The 21,350-nt window shown below is 55.4% G+C and overlaps 1 protein-coding gene across 1 annotated transcript in view; it reads left to right on the top strand.

Moving 5' to 3' along the window:
- Positions 1–18,186, top strand: part of ADAM33 (ADAM metallopeptidase domain 33) — a gene marked incomplete at its 3' end in the record, with an annotated part of 31,955 nt that extends 13,769 nt beyond the window's left edge. Inside the window, exons 4-24 of the mRNA XM_081998989.1 lie at positions 2,312–2,387; positions 2,866–2,942; positions 3,750–3,936; positions 4,365–4,430; positions 4,543–4,614; positions 5,129–5,295; positions 5,399–5,483; positions 6,205–6,347; positions 8,570–8,747; positions 9,107–9,196; positions 9,447–9,642; positions 10,570–10,678; positions 11,208–11,412; positions 12,368–12,445; positions 13,275–13,383; positions 13,731–13,881; positions 14,517–14,607; positions 15,320–15,565; positions 15,861–16,024; positions 16,812–16,829; positions 18,135–18,186. Of these exons, the coding sequence (XP_081855115.1) occupies positions 2,312–2,387; positions 2,866–2,942; positions 3,750–3,936; positions 4,365–4,430; positions 4,543–4,614; positions 5,129–5,295; positions 5,399–5,483; positions 6,205–6,347; positions 8,570–8,747; positions 9,107–9,196; positions 9,447–9,642; positions 10,570–10,678; positions 11,208–11,412; positions 12,368–12,445; positions 13,275–13,383; positions 13,731–13,881; positions 14,517–14,607; positions 15,320–15,565; positions 15,861–16,024; positions 16,812–16,829; positions 18,135–18,186 (2,560 nt within the window). The remainder of the gene's footprint in view (positions 1–2,311; positions 2,388–2,865; positions 2,943–3,749; positions 3,937–4,364; positions 4,431–4,542; positions 4,615–5,128; positions 5,296–5,398; positions 5,484–6,204; positions 6,348–8,569; positions 8,748–9,106; positions 9,197–9,446; positions 9,643–10,569; positions 10,679–11,207; positions 11,413–12,367; positions 12,446–13,274; positions 13,384–13,730; positions 13,882–14,516; positions 14,608–15,319; positions 15,566–15,860; positions 16,025–16,811; positions 16,830–18,134) is intronic.
- Positions 18,187–21,350: the final 3,164 nt, after the last annotated feature.

Genomic DNA, 21,350 nt, shown 5'->3' with positions numbered 1-21,350 from the left:
CTGGCAGTGGGGGATGAAAGCTCTTGTGAAAAGCTTAGCCTTGTTCCTAGCTGCTGCACCAGGGCTGGAGATGTTTGTGTGTCTTCTCATGACCCTAATTCTGGCTTGGTACCACTTTGCTATGCTGAAGGGATGAGTATGGCCAGGAGGGGTGAAGAGCAACCCTGGTGGCTGTGGTGCCTCTGGCACAGGACTGGAGGAGTGTGGGGCATTGCAGGATGCTGAGCTCTGGATGAGGGCACAGTGAAAGAGTTGAGGGGGCTGGTGGCAGCAAAAGGGAGCTGAGCACCCAGGGCAGTCCATGGCACCCAGGACCGTCCGTGGTACTCAGGATCATCCATGGCACCCAAAAGCATTCATGACACCCAGGACTGTCCATGACACTCAGGACTGTCTGTGGCACCCATGACTTGCCATGACATCAAAGAGCATCCAGAGCACCCAGGACCATACATGGCACCCAAGAGAGTATGCGGCACTCAAGATCATCCATATGGCACCCAAGATAGTACGTGGCATCCAAGAGCATCCGTAGTGCCCAGGACAGTCTATGACACTCAAGACATGTCACCCAAGAACTTCCATGGCACCCGGAACCATCCATGGCACCCAAGGCAGTCCATAGCACCCAAGAGCATCTATGGCACCAAAGGCAGTCCGTATGGCACCCAGGGTAGTCCACAGCATCCAAGACACTCAAGACTGGCTGGACATAGTGGTTGTGTCTACTGAGGAGACCAATGCAGCCCTGGCCATCTAAACTGTTGTCTTGTGCCTGCTGCCAGGGCTACCTCAGCCCTGCGAGCTCATGGGCCAGTGAGGCCATGCTAGACCTTAAATCTTCTTTCTTCTGGTACTGGGAGACATGCTCAGCCTCCAAAACCATCCTTTGTGGTGTTTTCCAACAAGGAAAGGAGGAGAGGAGACATCCCAGTGGCCTAAGCTGCGCTGGGACTCGCTGTGCCCCTCGATGGGGGATTGACTCAACCTTCCCAGTTCCCCCATTCCCCAGGCATGGCATGGAGGCAAAAGCGTCTCTGCTGTTCTCCTCAGCCAACCCATCCCTGTCCCTGTCCCCATCCTGCATGGGCAGCTGCCCATGTGCCCCTGTGCTGGCCGGGCACTTGTCTGGCCAGGCTGCCCACAGGTCCCTTTCCAGGAGCCAGGCTGAGCTCCTGTCTCCTTTCTCTGCTGTAACTGGAGTTACTGGTGCCAGGCACCCACTCACAGGCGGGCTGGGAAGCCGGTAACGTGCCCACAGCAACATTTTTGGGGCCGAACTCATTGCAAAATAGAAGCCAAGAGGCGGGAGGGCTATTCTGGGGCCAGCTGCTTGGTTTATTTTCTTCTGCTGCAGAATAAAACCCCTGGGACGGGGCCAAACCCCGTGAGTCAAGGGTCAAACTGTCAGCAGGGGCAAACCCAGCCCTGCTTTGTCCTCCCCTGGGTGGGTGAGACCCCTGTGTGCGCTGCCCCCCCGAGGGGACCTGCCATCCTCACGGTGTCTGCAAGCTCACGGTCAGACGCCCATCACTCTGGCATCCGGGCAGGGTCATGCAGCCTTCATCGGCGCCGGAAACCCCCGTTCCTTTTTCTTCTCTCCCGTCACCCGTGGGGTTATTTCAGCCTCAATCCCCCCACGCCTGCTTGCTGGCACCCCCAGCCCCACACGGTCGCCGCTGTGAGCTCAGCCCTGGCTCTTCCCCACGGCAGGAAGCAATTTGTCAGCGCGGGATGGGGCTGTGTCACGGGCGGCTCCAGGATTGGCCTCGGTGGGAGATGGCCGGCAGCTGAGGGGGAAGCCGCGGCGCGTGGGGTGAAGGCAGGGGGGTGCAGGCTTTTCTAAAAGCAGCCTGAGCTTTCTCACGATCGGCTCTGTTTTTTTCGGGGACTCTCTGCCCTGTTGCTGGGGTGTTGTGTCGGGAGCATCACCCTCGCTGTGCCGTGAGGCAAAGTGACATGCCTGGGGCTGGAGGGGGTGGCTGTGTCAGAGACCGCAAACTTCCCATGTCCTCAGCTGGCGCCCGAGGACGGGGTTGGACCCTTCTTCTCCCAGCAGGGGGGTGCTGGACTGCGATTCATGTTGCCGCTGGCCGTGGGCAACCACTGGTTGGGGGCCAGCCCTGACGCAGCGGTGACGGGCCATGCTGCCTGAAGCTCTGCAAGGGGGGCTGTGAAGGGGGAACCACGGGGACGGCTCAGCCCTGCACGGCTGCCTGGGTCCGGGCGCAGAGACTCTGTGTGTTGCTGTGCCGGGACGCACGGAGCAGCCCGGGGGTCCTCACCCCTCTCCCCTCTCCTGTCTCCGCAGGCTGCTGGCGCCGGGCTACACCGAGACTCACTACGCCACGAACGGGCAGCCCGTGACGGTGGCCCCCAACCACACGGTGGGTGCTGGGGGACAGGCATAGCTTGTCTCCGTTTTTCGGGGTGCCTTGGCCCTTGGGATGAAGCCAAAGCTCCGCCGGGGCGAGGTGCGGCGTGTTCGCTGGCGGCCTCCCCGGCGCCTGTCGCGGGGGGAACGCAGCAGCACGCGGCTCCTGTGTCTCTTGGCCGCGATACAGCACCTCGGGAAATAAACACAGGCCGCGCCAGGCCGGAGCAGCCCTCGCTCTCCCCGGCGTCCCCCCGCCCGCCGTTTGTCACCCTTCCAGTGGGCCGAGCGCCGGCGTGGGGCTGCCCGTGTCCCGGGCTGAACCGCCGGAGCCGGCAGCGTCCCGGCTTCCTCCTTCCCGCTCCCCGGTGCAGAGGGACACCGCTCGCCTGGCCGTGGCGGGTGGGGTTTTTGGGATGAGCACGGGGGGTTTGTTGCTGCCCGGTCCTGCGTGGTGGTTTCTAACGGAGGTTTCCGTCGCCGCTCTCCAGGACCACTGCTACTACCACGGGCACGTCCGGGGCTACGGCGGCTCCTGGCTCGTGCTCAGCACCTGCTCGGGAATACGGTACGGAGACGTGCGGGGCTGGGGACCTGGTGGGGCTGACGAAGGCGGGGATGGATCCGGCTGCCCCTCCCTCTCTGCAGGGACCCCTCTGGGGACGCCCCGGAGCAGAACCGGTGGTCCTGAAGCCCAGCTCTAGATGCTTCACGGGGCTGATTTTTCACAGAATCACAGAATCATTACGGTTGGAAAAGACCTTTAAGATCATCAAGTCGAAACACCAACCCAACACCCCCAAGCCCACTAAACCATGTCCTGAAGCGCCACGTCCACACGTTTTTTGAACACCTCCAGAGATGGCGACTCCACCACCTCCCTGGGCAGCCTGTTCCAATGCTTGACCACTCTCTCCATAAAGAAATTTTTCCTAATATCTACTCTAGAGTGGCCTACCTAATCTATTTAGTCCTTCCATTGCTCCCCTTCTCCCATCCTTCACCCAGTCCTGGGGGCGGGCAGCGGGGGGAGAGGCCGTTCTTCTGGCAGCACAAGTTGCCTTCAAGGAAAGTTGTCTCCGGAGGAGGCAAGACCCCGGACCCTGCAGCGGGAACCCCAGGACTGAGCTTTGCCCCGTTGCAACCACCAGCTGCCACCCCACGTTCGTGTGGTCTGACCGGCACGGAGGTTTTAATGCTAAGGGTATCTTAGCTCATAGGGATGTGTTGTCAGAGACACCCACCTCTCATCTCTGCCCCCACCCCGGGTATGGACCAAGATGAGCTGCAGTGAGTTTGTGGGGCCTCAGCAGGGGCTGGGGGAGCCAGAGCGAAAGCACCGCAGGAGCCATTGGGGGCCACTTTCCATTGCCAGGGGCCTGATAGTGCTGAGCAGCAACACCAGCTACTACCTGAAACCCCTGGGGACCCCCGAGCCGGGCCACCACATCATCCACCGAGCAGAGCACTTGCCCGTCCGAGGTGGGACCTGCGGCCACGGCGACAATTTCGAGAGCACCATTGCCGACATCGCCCGGCTCTTCCAGCCGGTGCACCACCGGGTAAATCCATCCCGGGGTTCTTTGCTCGCTGAGGGGGCGTAGGGCTGGGTGTGGGGCTGTCTGCCCCCTTGCTAAATGTCTGCAGCAAGTGGTGGGATGCCCATCACCCTGGTATCTGGGCAGGGTTGGGTAGGCAGATGAGACGTGAGGGGTCTGCATGAGCAGCTTTCCTGGTTTGAGTTTGGGCAGGAGACCTCAAAGGGAGGATGTGTGGGTTGGGTACCGGTGCTGCGTTGTGCCGTGTGGGCCGTGATGTGAGGCGACATTGGGAATTGCATGTGGCCACTCACATTTTCCTTGTCGCCTCGTGCCTCAGTTTCCCCTCTGTCCTTCGTGAGCAGCTCGGCGGTGTCTGGGAAGCCTGAGATGCCCAGAACCGTGGACTGCCCGCGCCTTCACTCCTCTGAGCCTTGCTGTCTCTCTTGCAGGCGAAGAGAGATGCCTGGAGGACCATGAAGTACATGGAGCTCTTCATTGTTGCTGACCACACACTGGTGAGCGCTGTGGGGGCAGAAATTTGGTCCCCTGCCGAAAAGCCGGGTCCCCTCTCTGTGTCCCTCTGTGCTCTTCCTCCGGTGACCCTTCCCCATCCCCGTCTTTCTGCAGTACAGAAACCAGAACCTCAACCTGGGCCACACCAAGCAGCGCATCGTGGAGATTGCAAACTACGTGGACAAGGTAACAGCCGGCGAGAGGGACCTGCTGGTCCCTTGCGGCCACCTCCGTCATCGCCAGTGCATGTGAAAGCACCTGAGCTCGGGGCCAGCCTGGTGGTGGCCCTCAGAGACTGTCCCCGTGTCACTGGGGCTAGGAGTTTAGACGGCGGATGCGAGCACGCGGTGGAAAGCTCTTCGCTACCCGTGGGCTGAGCTGCAGCAGCGAAGCGTATGCTGGCGCCCGCCTGCTGCGGCCATGGGGGCCAATGCCGGCGACCTTCACTCAAGAAGGGACACATTTAGGCATTGTCAGCTGATGGGTGGCACAAGGCCACTGGCGCCACTGACTGGCGCCTGTGCCCGCGCCTGTGCCTGTAGGGCTGGTGCTTGCAGGTGGATTTGGGACAAGGGTGCCCCTGAGCCACCCAGCTGGAGGGAACGCGTGGAGACCCACCAGCTGAAACGCCGTGGCAGGGATGGGGGATGTACAGCGAATGCTGGTCCCTGTCCCCTCCATCCCTGTCCCCTTCCTGCAGTTTTACAGGTCACTGAATATCAAGGTGGCCCTGATCGGCCTGGAGGTGTGGACGGAGCGGGACCAGTGCGCCGTGACTAGCGACGCCAATGCCACGCTCTGGTCCTTCCTGCAGTGGAAGAAGGCGCTGAGGTCACGCAAGAAGCACGACAACGCCCAGCTGCTGACGTGAGCACCCCTATGGACCCGGGGATGTCGGGGCAGGGGGCTCCCGGGGTCTCCAAACCACCCCTGGGGTCCTAACTGACCCTCCGTTCCCCTTTCCGGGCAGAGGGAAGACGTTCAGGGGCACAACCATCGGCATGGCCCCGCTGGAGGGGATGTGCAGCGCGGATAACTCCGGAGGCGTCAGCGTGGTAAGAGGGACACGGGGGTCCCTGCTGCTCCTCCCAGGCTGGGGGACCCCATTGACACCCCATCTTGCTGGGGTTCTTCATGGGCTTGGAGGACCAGCCACCCAGGGTTGGTCCTGGGGTGCAGCCTGAGAGCTAATGGCGATGCTGGTAGCCCCTTACCCCTCTCAGATGTTGTCCAAGTACTAAGGGTGGTGAGAAAGGGCTGGTTTAAAGGTCTTCCACCCCATGTACACCCCTAGCTTGCAGCTAGCAGCAGCCTTAGGGTCTCCTGTGTTACTTCTGCCCCTCACATTGAATAGTCCCTGCTTGTACCCTGCTTGTGCTCTCTCTGGTTTTGTAGGGTCATCTCCACCCCAGATAACTCTTATCCTCCTCCTGATGGGGTGATGGTGGCCCTGGTGGCCTGTGGTCCCTAGGCAGGGTGGTGGTGTGGGGCACTGAGGTTTCTGGGTTTTGGGATGCGCCTTCCAAGGCCCCAGGTTTTCAGCAGTTGGCTCCAGCAAAAAAGCTTCCCAGCAGTCCCATGTGGGACGTCTAGGAGACCAAACACCACTTTTGCCATGAATCCTCCTCCATCCCTCTCTGTCTCTCCCACGGGATCCAGCTGCAATCCCAGGGCTGTTGTGGTCCCTCCATCACCCCAACCCCACTCCCTGCTGTGGGATCACCCCTCTCCATCCCTCCTGGCTGCTGTGCTGACGCATCCCCCATCCCTATGCAGGACCACTCGGAGCAGCCCATCGGAGCAGCCGCCACTATGGCCCACGAAATTGGCCACAATTTCGGCATGAGCCACGACAGCACGGGCTGCTGCGTGGAGGCCACCCCGGAGCAAGGCGGCTGTGTCATGGCAGCGGCCACTGGGTAAGTGGCGGTGGGGACGGGATGGGGGCCCTAAGCCCCTCAGCAGGTTGGGGATGCTGTTTGCAGCTGGGTGGGCTGGGGAAGGCGTCCTGTCCTGCAAGGCACCGTTGTGGGTGCGGTGCCCCATTGCAAAGGGGGACCTGGCTGGTTGCCCTCCTCCCCCCTTTGCCCTGCGCATCCCAATTCCCTGAAGCGAGCGTATCCCTGGGCGCGGGAGCAGGTAGGGCTGGTGGTCTCCAAGGGGTAGCAGAGGGGTAGCAGCCCCATCCCAAAAGAGCTAGGGACGAAAGTAAATGGATATTGTTTGGTAGACACATCACAGGAATCCAAGGAGTTTTCCTGTACTAACCCACACCTCAGCACAATGGAATTATTCTTTATTGTAAGACAAGGAGGGCCAAGGCATGCCCAGTCCCTGATCCTGTTGGCGGGGACTCAACGGCATCGCGGGGTTGTGATGGGATGAGCTCACATCCCTCACCTCAACCCCACTAAACCTGGACGCGGGATGCTCTGGAGTGGCATTGGCTTTCATGCTCTCTGGCATCCCTCCAGGGTTTTTTTTTCTTTGCTTTTACCTTTTAATTTGGCCCAAAGCTGTACGAAATTCAGCTGGTTGGTGCCACTTTCCTTTCCAAGGTCCTTCTCCTGTTGGGCTTTCCCTCTCCCAGCAATACAGTCGTCCCGGATTTCCCTGCACTGCCAGAAAAGCAGCTGTTTATTCCCCATTATTTGAATCCACTCGCTCTTCCAATTAATAAATAACAGCCAAAACCCACGATGTGGTTCCAGGGTGTCCCCAGGCTGTTTTCCCTTGGCTCTCAGGGCTGTCAGACCGCGGCGCTGACCCCATGGGGTTTAGTCTCACAAGGTGAGGAAAAGCACTGGCTTTCCAGGACAAGGCAGTTGTGCGCTTGTTTGTTTAGTTATCCTACTAATTAATTATCCTGCCCCCACCCTCGGGGGCTGGATGCACTGGTGCAAAGCAGGAGCAGATGCTGTAGCTCAGCTGTGCCCCTGCTCACCCCTGCAGGCAAAGCTCTCTGAGCTGACATGTCCCCGTGACATTTCTTCCTTCTTATTTTTGATGAAATATTTTTTTCCCCACATGGGCAGGAAACACATTTTTGACTGTCTTCAACCTGTCCCTGTTTGCACGTTCATGCACCGGCTTATTCGGTATATTTTCTTGCTCACCCTCCCATAACTTGCATGGACTTGCAGGTTTCCCTACAGCTCAAGAGATTTCCCCCAGAATTCAAAAATACTTTTAGAAAAAGCCCTCTGTGTCATCTCAGAAATGAGATGTCCTAATATGAAATAAAGCTTTTTTTTCAGCGATAGGAGGAAATGAAACCCACGTTGAAGCAGAGCGTGGTGCACAGCTTTTACTCTCTGCTTCCTCCTTGTTAGTACATCACACCAAAGAAAGGACAAACTCGTGCAAAATTACGGAAGAACCATGCTCAGAACTTCTCTAGAAAATCACCGTTTCTCTCCAGCTCCTTATAGGAAAGGCCAGTTGGGCTGTTAGAGAAATGACCTTACATGTTATAGGCTCTGATATTTTTTTTGCTGTTTGGGCCTTCTGAACAATTCAATACAGGGTTTTTTTGGGTGTTTCTTTTTCATATTCCTTGAACTTTTAAAATTACTTTTGTCCATCTCAGCCTCAGAGGTATTTAAATAGCCCCAAACGGGTATTTCCCATCAGCGGTTCAGTGATAACAGGCACGTGTTTAGCAGACACCCTGAGCACATAGTCACCGCAGATGTGGAGACCTCTCTTGTGGTTAGGACTAGGGGGGTCTGCGGTGTCCCAGGTGCGGGGGACCGAGGCACAGAGGTGACACCTACACCAGTGTCGAGCTGGCAGAGCCTGCAGGCGTGGGTGCTCCCTGGGCTTTGAGGTTCAGACCATGGGGGTCTCCAATCTCCAAAAGTTTCTTGCTGGAGAGTTGATGTTCTGGGAGTGGGCTCTGCTTGTCCATCCCATCCCTTTCTGGACAATATTTGGGTTCAGTGTGGTGTCCCCTGGTTGTTAGTCTGATGCTCAGCCATGTTCGCTGTCATGATGCATCTGGCTGATGGTGGCTTCTACTCTTGGAAGGCTTTGTGCCAGTTTGCCTGTGTCCTTGTTTCCCAGTTCTGACCATGGTTTTCCACCTTCTCCTGGTCCCGATATCCTGGTTCCTGTCCCTCCCCATCTGTCCCCTGCGTAGACACCCCTTCCCTCGCGTGTTCAGCTCCTGCAGCAAGAGGCAGCTGGAGAACTACTTCCAGAAGGGAGGTGGCATGTGTCTTTTCAACCTGCCTGACACCAAGGACCTGGTGGTGGGACGGAAATGTGGCAACGGCTTTCTGGAGGAAGGAGAAGACTGTGACTGCGGGGAGGTGGAGGTACAATGCTGGGTGCTGCAGCGCTTTCCTGCAGAGGTCTTTGCAGCTCAGCTCAGCTCAACTGCTGGGTAGCAGGATGTGGACCGTGTGGGGAGGGCTATTTCCAAGGGAAAGGGGTTTGCTGGTCACCACACGGACTCCACCCAGTCCCACCTTCCTAAATCCATTTAACCTGGTCCTGACTTTCTTCTTGACTTTGCCCTAGAGTTCTCAGGTCTTCCTCATCCCCCCCATGCTTCAGTTTCCCCGACAGCAAAACGAGAAGAACAATGCTGTGACGGGCGGAGAAGGGGCTGGGGGCAGCCGTGGGGAAGGGATGGAATCACTGACTGTGGTGGTGTCGTCTTCTCCCCACGCAGGAGTGCACCAACCCGTGCTGCAACGCGCACAACTGCACGCTGAAGGAGGGGGCCCAGTGCGCCCACGGCGACTGCTGCCAGAGCTGCAAGGTAAGCCCCCCGGGGCAGGCGAGGAGGGTTATGCGTGAACTCGTGTCCGCAGGAGAGTCTCTGCCGGCTGCTCTGTGGCTGGGCTCCAGCCCAGGAGTTTGGCTTTATACCTTGACAGCCCCATATAGTCCCACGTAACAGGGGACGTTATAGATGGTTTGTGGCCCCGAGCTGTGCCAGGAGGCAGCAGCAATCCCAGCTTGGCCCCTTTGCTGCCGCTCAGTGCTGATGTTTCTCTCTCCTCCCGCAGCTAAAGGTGGCTGGAACAACCTGCAGGGAAGCAGCGGGATCCTGCGACCTCCCCGAATACTGCACGGGTGCCTCGCCCTACTGCCCGGCCAACGTGTACCTGCTGGACGGCTCGTCCTGCGCCTATGGCGAGGCTTACTGCAACAACGGCATGTGCATGACCCACCACCAGCAGTGCGTCCAGCTCTGGGGACCAGGTGAATCCCACCGGCCTCCTTGCCACCCCTCTGCGGAGCAGGACCCACGACGGGTCTCAGCGCTGTGTCTTCCCGTGGGGTCCCCGTGGCCCCTGCCCGTGGGGCTGGAGGGTAGTGGATGGAGGGGTTATGCTGTCCCCGTCCAGGGTTAGGGTCTGTGTCAGTGGGGCTGGCGTGGAGGGCTGGGGGTGCTGTGCACGCACGCCCACAGGTGCCTGGTCCTCTGCTGTGCACAGCCCGTCTACTTATGGTCCCCATGCTGCATCCAGCCAATACATTACAAATGGCCCCCATGCTGCATATGGCCCCCCTACTGCCTATGATCCCCGTGCTGCGCATGGCTCTATACGCCGCAAGTGACCTCCATGCTGTAGTGCTGCCCATATAGTACATATGGCTTCAGCACTGCATGCAGCTCATCCACTGCAAAGACTGTATATGGCCTCCTCGCTTTAGTTAGCCCGTACTCTGCATACGGCCCCCAGATGCTTCGTATGGTTGTTACACACTTCATGTGTGTGTATATATATATATATGCATACACTTTATGTGGCCACAGACTGCATACAGCCCCCACACTGCATATGGCCCCCACTCTGCATACGGCCCACAGCGCGTATGCTCCATATGGCCGTCTGCTGTGTATGGCCCCCAGCTGCCTACGACCCCCTGCTGCGTAGGACCCCCCACTACCCGTGGCCAGGCGCGGCCGCGGGCTGCGCCTGCCCCTGCGCGCGCCACGGTCGCGAAGGGGATTTCACCCTTCTCGTGCTGCTCTTGGCCGGCACCCACGGCAGCAGCAGCTCTCCGGGAGACTTTTCCGTGCTGTTTTCTCCGTGAGCACCCAGCTGCTGCTCCCGGTTTCGGTATTTCTCCCTGCTGGCCGCTTTCCCCACCCCATGCGGGACCGTTCCTCCCTCGCCGCAGGCGCCTGGCCGGCCCCGGACGCCTGTTTCCAGGACGTGAACATGGCTGGCAACACCTACGGCAACTGTGGCAAAGACAGCCAAGGGCGCTACGTGAAATGCGACAAGAGGTGGGTGCAGCACTGGCACCCATGGGTGCCCCATCTCCTCCTCGTGCACCTGCAGCCCCCCGCTGCCCACCCCTGCGAAGGGACTGACAGGGTCCTACTGCAACCTCCTGGCAACACCCCTTGGGCCAGCTCCGTTTCGGACCTCAGGTCCTTCCTGGGCTCAAGCCCATTGCTGCTGGGAGGTTGTCCCACCATGCGTCACCTCCCAGAGCAGCCTGAAGGGAAAATCAAAGACAGGATCAGAGGAAGATGGTATTTAGGGAATGCGGACTCTCCAGTATTCCCAGTTAGACCAGGGATGTTAGAAGGACCCCCCTGGACTGTTCCCTTCAGCATTTCTCTGTGCTGTCCATGATTTCTCTTGGTTGCTTTCTGAACCTGCTGAGCCTCTCCCATCACAACCTCCCACGGCCGTAAATCCAGAAGGAGGTGTGCCAGCAGGCAGCAGGGCAGGGGGTGATGGGGTGGGGAGGTGGGGTGGCTGGTACCCACATCTCCTGCCCTCACCTTGGCTGTGCCCCGCTCCTAGGGATGCTATGTGTGGCAAGATCCAGTGCCAGAGCTCAGCTAAGAAGCCCCAGGGGACCAACACTGTCTCTATCGACACCACCATCCGTTTCAACGGGCGGGAGGTGAAGTGCCGGGGCACCTACATGTACACCACGAAGGATGATGAGGAAGACCTCTCTGACCCCGGGCTGGTGATGACGGGAACAAAATGTGGTGATGGGATGGTGAGTACCTTTTCCTAGGGCTGGGGTCTCCTCCAGGAGATCAGCTCCTTGGCTCTTGTCCCAGCTCCAATGTAGACATTGGTTCTTCTCTGCATTACAGCTGGGCCATGGGATGTGGTTCCCCCCACGCTTGCAAACACTGCCTTGATGACATCTCAACTGGGGCATTTCTAGACATCACCAAATGCTTGTGTGTAGGCCACCAAATTCTCCTCTCTAGCCTCCATGCTTCTTTACTGATTTAACGCATAGTGGAGCAACCACAACAAGAATTGCATGCCCCAGGACTTGATGGATGAGGCTTCCTCCTATGAATAAACTGCTTCCCAAGGGAAAGCTGTGTTAGGAATCAAGATGTCAGATCCAAACAGAAGCTGCTAACTGAGCATTAGGGTTTTTTACAGCCCCTGCATCTCCAAGTACTTCACAGAGGGTCAATTCAGCCGAGAAAGGGCAGAAGCCCGGTCAACAACATGGTAGCAGGGGTGCATGCCAGACAAAGCTGGCTGGAGAGGTATGGCCTTTGCTGTTTGGCATTTTAATTGTGAAATTTTCATCCCAGTTTGGGATGGAAGGCCAAAATGTTGACATTTTCATAAGAAAGGATGGCTGGTTTTGAAATCCAGTGTTGCTTTTTTTGGCTGGTTTCTGCTTTTTAGGGACAGATGGGAAATGCCTTCTCCAGGAGCTGGCAGGTGGGTTGTCAGGGGAGGGGAGTGGGAGTGGTGGTGGCTGGTCTCCTCTGAGCCATCCTGGATGTGGGAATGGCAGAGGTTTCCTGGCCTGCGTTGAAAATCAGAGTGAAATGTGTTGACCTGGAACAATATGATTTTACCAACCTACATTTTCCAATGGATAACATCCTTCCAGAGGACTCCCACCTGTGAAGCCAGAAGATCACTGTCTCCACTTTCTCGGGCCTTTCCCTAACCTCGGCTTCTTGGCTCTCTCTCAGGTTTGCAAAGATCGCCGCTGCCAGAATGCCTCCCTTTTTGAGTTAGAAAAGTGTGTTTCCCGGTGCAACGGCCATGGGGTGAGTTATTGCCTGAGACCTACAGCAGGCTCCTGAGACGAGTGCAGATTCTTAAGCAAAACCAAGCGTCTCCCACGGGGATGAGCCTTGCAACGCAGCGGGCATCTGCTTTTCATAACTCTCTCATGCATCAGCTATGGGTGAGACTGAGCTGAGGTCTTTGCTTACCCATGTCCAAGTTAGAGCAATATCGTTCGTGACGTAAGGACCATCTGCAAAATTTGGATCAGGGTCCAGTTTGAACTGGAGAGTGTTTAGGGCTCAGAGCAGGTGCCTGTTGCCTCTGAGAGCAAAGCAAGAGTCAGAAACACAACCGGGACTGCAAAAGGGCAGGGTGGTTGTTCAGCGAACAGGAAGAGCCCTCCTTGTCCAAAGCTTAAGTCCTGCAAAGATTTGCCCTCTGCAGGACGCGGGGCTTTGTCAGATAAGGCAACAGCGATGCTATGGTTTAATGGGAAGATCCCAAGGGGAAGACGTTTAACAAACTTCTGGCCTGATGCAAAGTATTAAGGGCATTGGGCTTGTCTAGTCAAGTGGTGTGCAAACCGAGGGTGTAAGATACCTGTCTCCAGGGTTTCTGCAAAGAGCAGGGAAATAGAAGTATCAGCAAGAAAATATCTCGCTACATGGCAATCACAGATTCGAGGGCAGCACAGGCACGATCCGAGTGATGTTCAAGGGGCGAATATTGGCAGGGGTTAAGCTCCGTCAGCCAGACTCCTGCCATTGGCCATCTGCTCTCATCCCCACTGTACAGACCATCGTTTCCGTACAGGCCATCGTTTCCATACATCCCTCGTGACCTCCAACCCTCCTTCTCTCTCTGCAGGTCTGCAACAGCAACAAGAACTGCCACTGCGATGCCGGCTGGGCTCCCCCCTACTGCGAGAAGCCGGGCTTGGGCGGCAGCGTGGACAGTGGCCCCGTGCAGCACGACAGTGAGTCACGACTTCTCGTCCGCTGCCTGGTGATGCTGGTGGGGCTGGAGTGATGCCACGAGAAGGGGAGATGGGGCGATAAAGCTGCTGACAGCTCTGCTCCCAAATGTGCTGGGTCGGGTTGGGCAGACTCACAGCCTGTGCCCAGCTCTGGTTGCCTGGTGGCCACCCATTTTTGTCAGAGGCCACTGAGTGGTACTGTGCCCTTGTTGGAGATGTGATCAGCAATGATGTCTCTAGCACGGGTGGCCAGGAATGGGCAGGTGGGACCAACGTTTGCATTGAGTGAAGCCAGAGGCTGATTGGCTCTCCCAGCCCTGCACTCACCTTTGTGCTTTCCCTGCCAGATCACGAAGCCATCTTAATAACCCTTCTGCTCATCTTCCTGCTCTTCCTCCCTGCCCTGATGATGGGCGTCTACTTTTGGTACCGGCGGGAGAACTCGCTTCTGAATAAATGGATAAAGGAGATGAGGAGGAGGAGCCAGGAGACATGCAGGTAGGTGATGAGTCCTGAATCCCTTCTCTCTTGAGGACCCAGTGAGACCCTGAAACATTAATTTCTTGCCACTGGCAGCATCCAGCCTGGTGGGAATGGTTTTGGCAGAGCTGGTGGTGCACAAGGCCTGTTTCAAACTGGTATGAGACCTGTTTGAGATATGAAGAACTCTCTCCTGGCACAATCTGAAGCTCTCAGCTCTCCCCTGAGCAAAGGACAGGAATGATCCATTGGACAGGACAATCCCAGAGAATGATGACAGAGGTGGCCTGGTACTGAGGAGCTTTCTTGCCGTCTGCTCCTAGCAGACTGCAAGAGCTGGAAGGGCTCTAAAGTAGCACTGAATTTAAAAATTCTCATTATTTCCCCTCCCAGTACAAGTACAGACACACATATGCCTCAGAGCTCCTGCAATAATTTGAGAAAAAAACCCAGAACCAAACAATCTACTTCATTACCCTCACTATCTCAAGACAGACTTGTCACCACTGCTCACCCAGCACTGCAAGACTGTCTGTTAACGATCTGTTAACGGAGGCAGGATCTCGCCGGCGTGCAGCATTTTGGGAGGCAGCTGTTGCAAAAATGGTTGCTTTATTTTGCCATCTGTGACTTACTTTTGTGATCCTGGGCAGAAACAAAACCATCAGTCGGAAGTCAACTGGTGGCCATTCCAAAGCTGCTTTCACCTTGCGGAACATTTCCACCTCCAGCCACACTAATAAAGTAAGTAAATAACTCTCATTCCACGTTTGCTTTCCCTCCCTGGGACTTGATACCTCTGGGTGATCACATCTCCCTCTAGCAGCTGGGCAAGCAACTGGTGCTCTGTGCTGGTTATGCACTGTGTCTACTGGGAGCCCTTGGTCAGTAGTACACACCCCTCCTAAAAATGAGTTTATTGAGCTCTGCCTGCTCAAAAAGACCCCAGTGATTGCCAGGAGCCTCCGTTGGGAAATTGCCCATCTCCATGGAAAAGCTGAGCAGGGGGTCTGCAATACCGCTGATGACTCTGTGCTGGGTGTCTGGGGAGGCAGATGCTTCTGCTGCTGGATGGGTAAGCCTGGGGCTGAATTTAGGAAGAATTTAGGGTTTTTGATCATGGCGACAGTGGCTGAGAGCAGAGCAGAACGGATGATGTCTCCTGTCTAGTGGAAATCTGGTGTGGTATGGATGCACCAGAGCTAGCCCTGGTCCAGATCTACTGAACCCAGCATCTTTCTCATCCCTGTGTGCTCTGATATGGTTAGTGAGGAGCAAACATGTTCAGCTTTTGGGCAGGATGGTGAAAGTGTTGGTCGCAGAAAATGGAATGAATGCCCAATGCTCTGCCTGCAGCTCCCTAGCACCCAGACCTTGAGAGGGCATCTGCTTTTCAACACCCAGGAAAACGCACCTAACATTTTTCTCCATACTTCTGCTTTTCTCATCCCTGCAGGCACCACGGGCTGCATTCCTCCCCAAACCCAGCGCTCACCAGCCTGGCTCCCAGCCTGTCAACGTCGTCCACCCTCTTCGCCCGGGTCCCCACTCCATCCCTCTGCGCCCAAGAGACCCCAAGCCTGCCAGGCCACCTCCGCCGGCCAGTAAATCGCCCATGGGTCCTACCAAAACGGTCATCTCCCAAGCTAAGCTGCCACCTCCAAAGAAACCTCTTCCCTGCAGCCCCGTGAGGACCCCGCTGGTGAGCTTTGCTAGTTGGCTGTGCTTTCCTTCCAGACTCATAGAAATTCCCTGGTTTTTGGCTGCCTGTGGCTCTTTTGGGTTGGGCACTATTAAGGAGCTGTCACGTCATGCTAAGAGATGAATCTTTTGCAATGGTGAGGAAATCTCATTAGATAATGAGAATATTTTAAGGTACTTTGAGTGTCATTACATGCTTTGAAGCATCTCAGCTGTGCAGCAGAGCAGGAGAGAGAGTTTTGTAGGAGGTCATTGGATGCTCTTCTAAGGGTGTTGTCTCTCTCCATACACTTTGTGTCATCCCAAAGCACCAGCCTCCCCGTCGGCCTCTGCCTGGAAGTCCTCTTCTGGCCAAAGAGCTGCCTCCTGCACATGGACAGACCCTGCTGGTCATGGTCCCTCCTACCAACTTCAAAGCGTCGGGTACAAGTGCTATGAGTCGCCCCACAAGGCCATTAAAGTAAGTTGAGAGAGGAGTTGAGATACCTCCCATCACTGGTGGGGTCCTGCAGGTGGACACTGGGGGGGGTCTTGTGGGTCACGTTTGGGTGAGACATCCCAAATGTCACTGTGGTGTGCTCTGGTCTGCCCCTCGTGGTGTCTTTGCCGTGACCTGGGTTTTTCCTGCTCCTCCCTGATATGGCTGGTGTGTACAGGTCAGGCTGCTGAGGAGCAGGCCAGAGCACACTGCCTCTGTGCTCTGGTCTGTGTGGGTCTGTACCTGCTGCTGTAGCTACAGAGGAGTTTGAAGCCCACCAACTTCGAGGTAACTGGCCTGTAGGGCATTAGGGAACTTTGGTATGGGGCCTCTGGGGACAGCAGTAACAGGTAGAAAGGAAATCAGAAGATATGCCAAATCCTGCTGCCTGGAGCAACCACAGCCAAAGTGTTTGTCCAGATTGGTGGGGACCCTATGTACATAAACAACCCTGTGCCCACGCTCCCTCTTGCATGGTGCAGGAGAAAAGCCTGCCCACCAGAGCAAGTTACCTGTGGGTGTCTGGGGTCTGCAGCCATGCCTACACCTGGCAGGAGCCCACAGGGTTTGGCCAAAGTTGACCATTGGTGACCAAGGCTGAGACTTTGGGTCTTACAGGGTCCTGATGGGTTAAGGGAGATGCTATCCTTTGGTGAGTGCATATGGCCCCCCACCCCAGAGCACGGAGAGGGCTATTGGCGAGCTGCTGGGGGGACAGTGGAACGAAGGGATGTACATTGATGCTCTATTTCCCCTTTCCTCCCTACAGACCGATGCCACCTCAAAGGTGAGTCACAGGCACCGTACAGGACCATGGGGGCTTGGTCTTTGCTGCTTGTGCGGGGATGGCCTTTGGTTAAGCACTGGGTTGGGACCCAAGAGACTGAGTATTACATGTCCCCCTTCCCAGAGGCTCTTGGGTGAGCAGGACATAGCCCCTCTGAGCACCCACACAATAGGAGGGCTTGGGCATCTGTGTCAAAGGGAATGGAGGACACGGCTTTTCCAGTTTGGAGCTGAGAGATTCAGTCTAAGTCCTTTACAATATCACTACTACTTTCAACTCTTGCTATGCTGCTAAATCCTCTGGAAATAGGTCAGTGGAGCCTCAGGGGACTGCACGTGCATCCCCTCCTGGTAACCAGGCTTGGTGGGCCATGGAGAAGAAGCTACCACACTGGAATGAAGTTGTCCCTCATCTCCAGACAGTCTGCTTTGCTAATTACTGCTTTGACCCTCTTGGACTATTTTATATTCTTATGCCTTTGTAGTTGCCACCACAAGGAGGCTGAATATATGCCCCAAAATTTCCCAGTGTAACTCAATCCCTAATAGCTCATCTCTTCTAGTAGATAAGACAGGCCTTTCTGTGGTCCCAAAAGAGAAAGATTTGGCACATCCCAGCAGCCAGACTTTGCTCCCTCCCCAAACGGTGCAGTTTTGTCCTTGCTGCCCTCCAGGAGCAGTCCCTGGCCATCTTCTCTTGAAACGGTGCCCGTGTCAGAAAGTGTTGACTTGGCAGGGCCAGACTTGTGCCAGGGAGTAGGACGTGCCCATGTCCTGGTCTGGATTCATTACTTGACATCACCAACATGCTAGGGGAAGGCCAGGGAACTGTTGTCTTTCCTGGATGGATGAGGTGAAATATTGCATGAATTCCCAGGATGGACTATAGGGTCCATATTGGGTTGGCTGATTTGGTGATATCTCTTGGTAGTGCACAGACCACCTTGGCTGTTCATGGGAAACCGAGAGCAGCAAGCCCTTGGGGGACATCACTTCCGCAGCTGGTGGACTCCGAGTTCTTACTGCTGGTTACTGCCTGGTGCCACCACATGCTTTGGTGAACTCTGCATCCTTATCAGGGTTTTGAGGGTATGCCAAAGGAAAACACCTCAAAGTGATACAATTTGGGGTTGTATTTTTGAGAGAGGACATGGGTGACCATGACACTCTCAGGTCCCCTCTGGTCTCAGGGACAGCAGCTGGTCTGTCTCTCCTGAGCTCTGGAAGGATGGTTGCGGTGGAGGTGGTGGATGCTTGGTCTTTGCACTCAAGTGAATTGTCTCCTTTCTCTTTCTTCTTGCTGTAGGCCAGTCCCAGCCATCAAAGTCCAATCAACATCCTTCCCCTTGAAGAAGTGACAAACCAGGGACACCTTAAGCCCATCCTTCCTGAGCTGGCTCTCCTGATTTGCACTGCTGCTGGCGACAGGGGTCTTTTATTCCTCGCTTGTTTTATTTGTCTTTTGATACCAGAGGACTATTTTTATAAGACAGAATATGTATTCAGCACAAAAACTGTAGTGGTGGGGGGAGGAGAGGGGAAATCGGTACCATGACATAACTAAGGGTTGGGGTGGGCTGGCGGTGGGGTTACCATGATGGAGACTCCACCACAGCTCCTGGCATCACTTCCTGGCCCAGCTTTAGTTTCTTCTTGACATTGCACATGAGCTGGGATGGGGTGACTTGGGGTCAAGTGAGCATCCAACACTGACAAAAGACACCGACAACAGTGGCAGTGAAAGCCGTGTAATATCCTTCTAGCTACCTCCTCCTTCTCCTCCAGGCCTGGTGAGACCCCACCACCACCCATTGCCACCAGAGTTCAATGCTGGGCATTGTCTCCGGGGAGATATTTGCCCCGAGAGAAAAGTGGTTTCCAGTTTGGACTGTGCCATACAGTGCTGGGACATTTCCATGAAGAATCCAAGTTCTCAGGCTCCTCCTGGCCCCCTGCCTGATTGCACATGAAAAAACAGTGACAATCCCGGGGTCGTACCTGGAAGGAGAAGCTGTCTGGGAAATGGTTTAATGTCTGAAGTGCTGGTGGCAGCTGGTTACCAGGGTGCTTTCAAGGGGCTCAGGAGCCCTCCATAGACATTGCATGTTCCCTGCTCATGGGGCAAGGCCAGCTCTGTGAGCTGCTAATGCTCTGCTGTCCAAAGGGGGAAGGAGCCACAAGCCGGGAACAAGAGCAGGAAGACCTCCTGCCTGTGTCATTGGCTTGTCCAAAGGCCTTGGCCAAGCCATTGCATTTCTCTGTGCCTCAGTTCTCCCCATCTGTAAAATGGGGGGTGATACCTACCTCACAGGGGTGTTGTGAGGTTTAACAAACTGATGTCTTGAAAGGGCTTTACAATCCTCAGATGAAAGGTGCTGTTGACCTGCACAGTACTATACCGTGCCACTTTCCTATGACTTGACATGCGGCTCTGTCAGGGTCTGAAATGAGAACAAAGGCTTTGTACAGTCCCTTGGCTCTTCCGGCTCTTTTCTTGCTCAGAGGTTCCCTGAGCCTTCAGACACTGAGGACTCTGGGTCTCCCAGCACACCAGTGCAAACAGACATCCTTGGAACTCCTTCTGTTAGCCCTTAAACCTGGGATCATTCAGTCCAACTGTCTGTGACATATCAACTACCCATCTGACCTAGGACAAAGCTTTCTGAGATGTATCTGAGCAATGTAAAGGGTATTAATGATACAGGCTCAGGGACAACCCTCAGGAAACTGTTCTGGTGTTTCATTATCCTCAGTGTTGCAAAACAGGCTGCTAGTTGCAGGTTGTGGTTAAAGCCACCTTAACTTAAGCTCTCCTTACTCTCTTATGATCAGGCTTTGTTTTGAAGTCTTTGGTCAGGCACATGGAACCTCCCTGAAGCATTTCTCCATATCTTTCTTGGTTGGTGGATGTAGGATCCAGCATCTCTTACTCTGATAACAAGTCACAGAATCACAGAGTCATTTAGGTTGAAAGGGACCTCTTGAGATTATCCTCATATGACCTCCAGAGGACAGCATAAATGAACTGGTCCCTCACCCTTCCTAGGGTCACATTATTTTCAGTGATCTCCCAAGGACTTCTGGCATGGTCAGACTTGAGGAAGAGCCTACAGAGCTCCTGGAGAAGGGAAATCCTGCTCCCTGCCTGTGAATGTCCCCCCTTCTACTGTCCAATACAGGTGTTAGCAGAGGGTTAAGAAGTTGGAGAGGGTTTGGAGAAGTCACTGCCATGATGAAGTCGTTGGAAAAACTTTCCTCAGTGTGTCGGACCATTTAGCTTAATGGCAAAGTGAGGGATGACAAGCTGCAGTCAAAAAACCACCTTCCTTTGGGGCCAGCAATTGAGTGATCACATCAAGCTGATGCAATGCCACTGGGCTTGTATTCTTGCCTATTAATGTCACCTACCTGGCCGTCACACTCCCCTTTGTCTCCTCCCGTTGCCAGCGGGGAAAGATGGGGAGTTCATTCTCTACAGCTACCCAAATTTCACTGACAGTCCAGAGCCAGGACATGCACATTTGGGAGCCAAATTTGAGATATTCAGGCTAGAAAAGAATTGATAGAAACTCCAATTTCTGATCTTAAGGATCCTGCAAAGATGTACTGGTCTAGGGATCTGCTCAACAGCACAATGAGTACGCAACAACGATGTTCTTTGCCTGGGAGAAGTCCTTGCACGCACCAGCAGATTGTTCATAAGGCGGACTGTCTGTGCCGTGGTGCAGAAGGACCCATTGCATCCCTTCTTCCCAGGCAGAGCAGCGATGCTGAGAACAGCCCTCCCAGTCCACTTGCCCAGACCAGCCCAGGTCTTCTGCCCTTGAGCTGGAAGGTGGCTCCCCCCTGGGAGTAGAGGTACAAGGGGGTCGTAATTTAGGGATGGTCCACAATGGTCTGTTTGCTGGCTCTGTCTAACCTGAGATGGTCACGGGGAGTGCCGATGGATGATGTCCATCCTGATGCATCCACAAATGTAAGACGTGGCCTGTGGGCCATGGAACAGGCAGGACTTGAGGCCTGGTTAGAGAAATTCATGAAGCCGAGGATGGCTTTTGGCTATTCGGGTGACACTAGATGGCAGCAGACTACCATGAAAGCCTCTGCTCAGCGTTCTCTCCAAACTGTTTCGGGGATTTCCAGGGACCAGATCCTCAAGTGCAGCTTTTCTCCCTGGTCTTTCTCCCTTGCCCCATCATCTACAAATCCATTAGAAGCATGAGGTGGACATCAAAGCTGCCGAGTGCCTCTGATGTCTTGTGGAGCTTGAAGTCCGTCCAAGTGGATCTCCCCTTTATAAAGGGGTCTGCTGTCAGTTTGGATACCTTTGGAAAATGACAGTAGAAGAGCTGAAAAACCACAGCCTTCCACTGTACGGTGTCTTCAGCATCAAAGGCTCCTTTTTGGCTAACGGAGCCTTGCCCAGACAGCATATGCTTGGTGAAGGGGAAAGGGGAAGGATCCCATGGTGGCAGTCCTGTCTCAGTCATTTCACTGAAACCTGTGGGCACTGGGACGTGCA

This window comes from Phaethon aethereus (genome assembly GCF_964289735.1).
Source record: "Phaethon aethereus genome assembly, chromosome: 4".
NCBI lineage: Eukaryota > Metazoa > Chordata > Aves > Phaethontiformes > Phaethontidae > Phaethon > Phaethon aethereus.
This window is presented reverse-complemented; position numbering and strand designations above follow the sequence as displayed.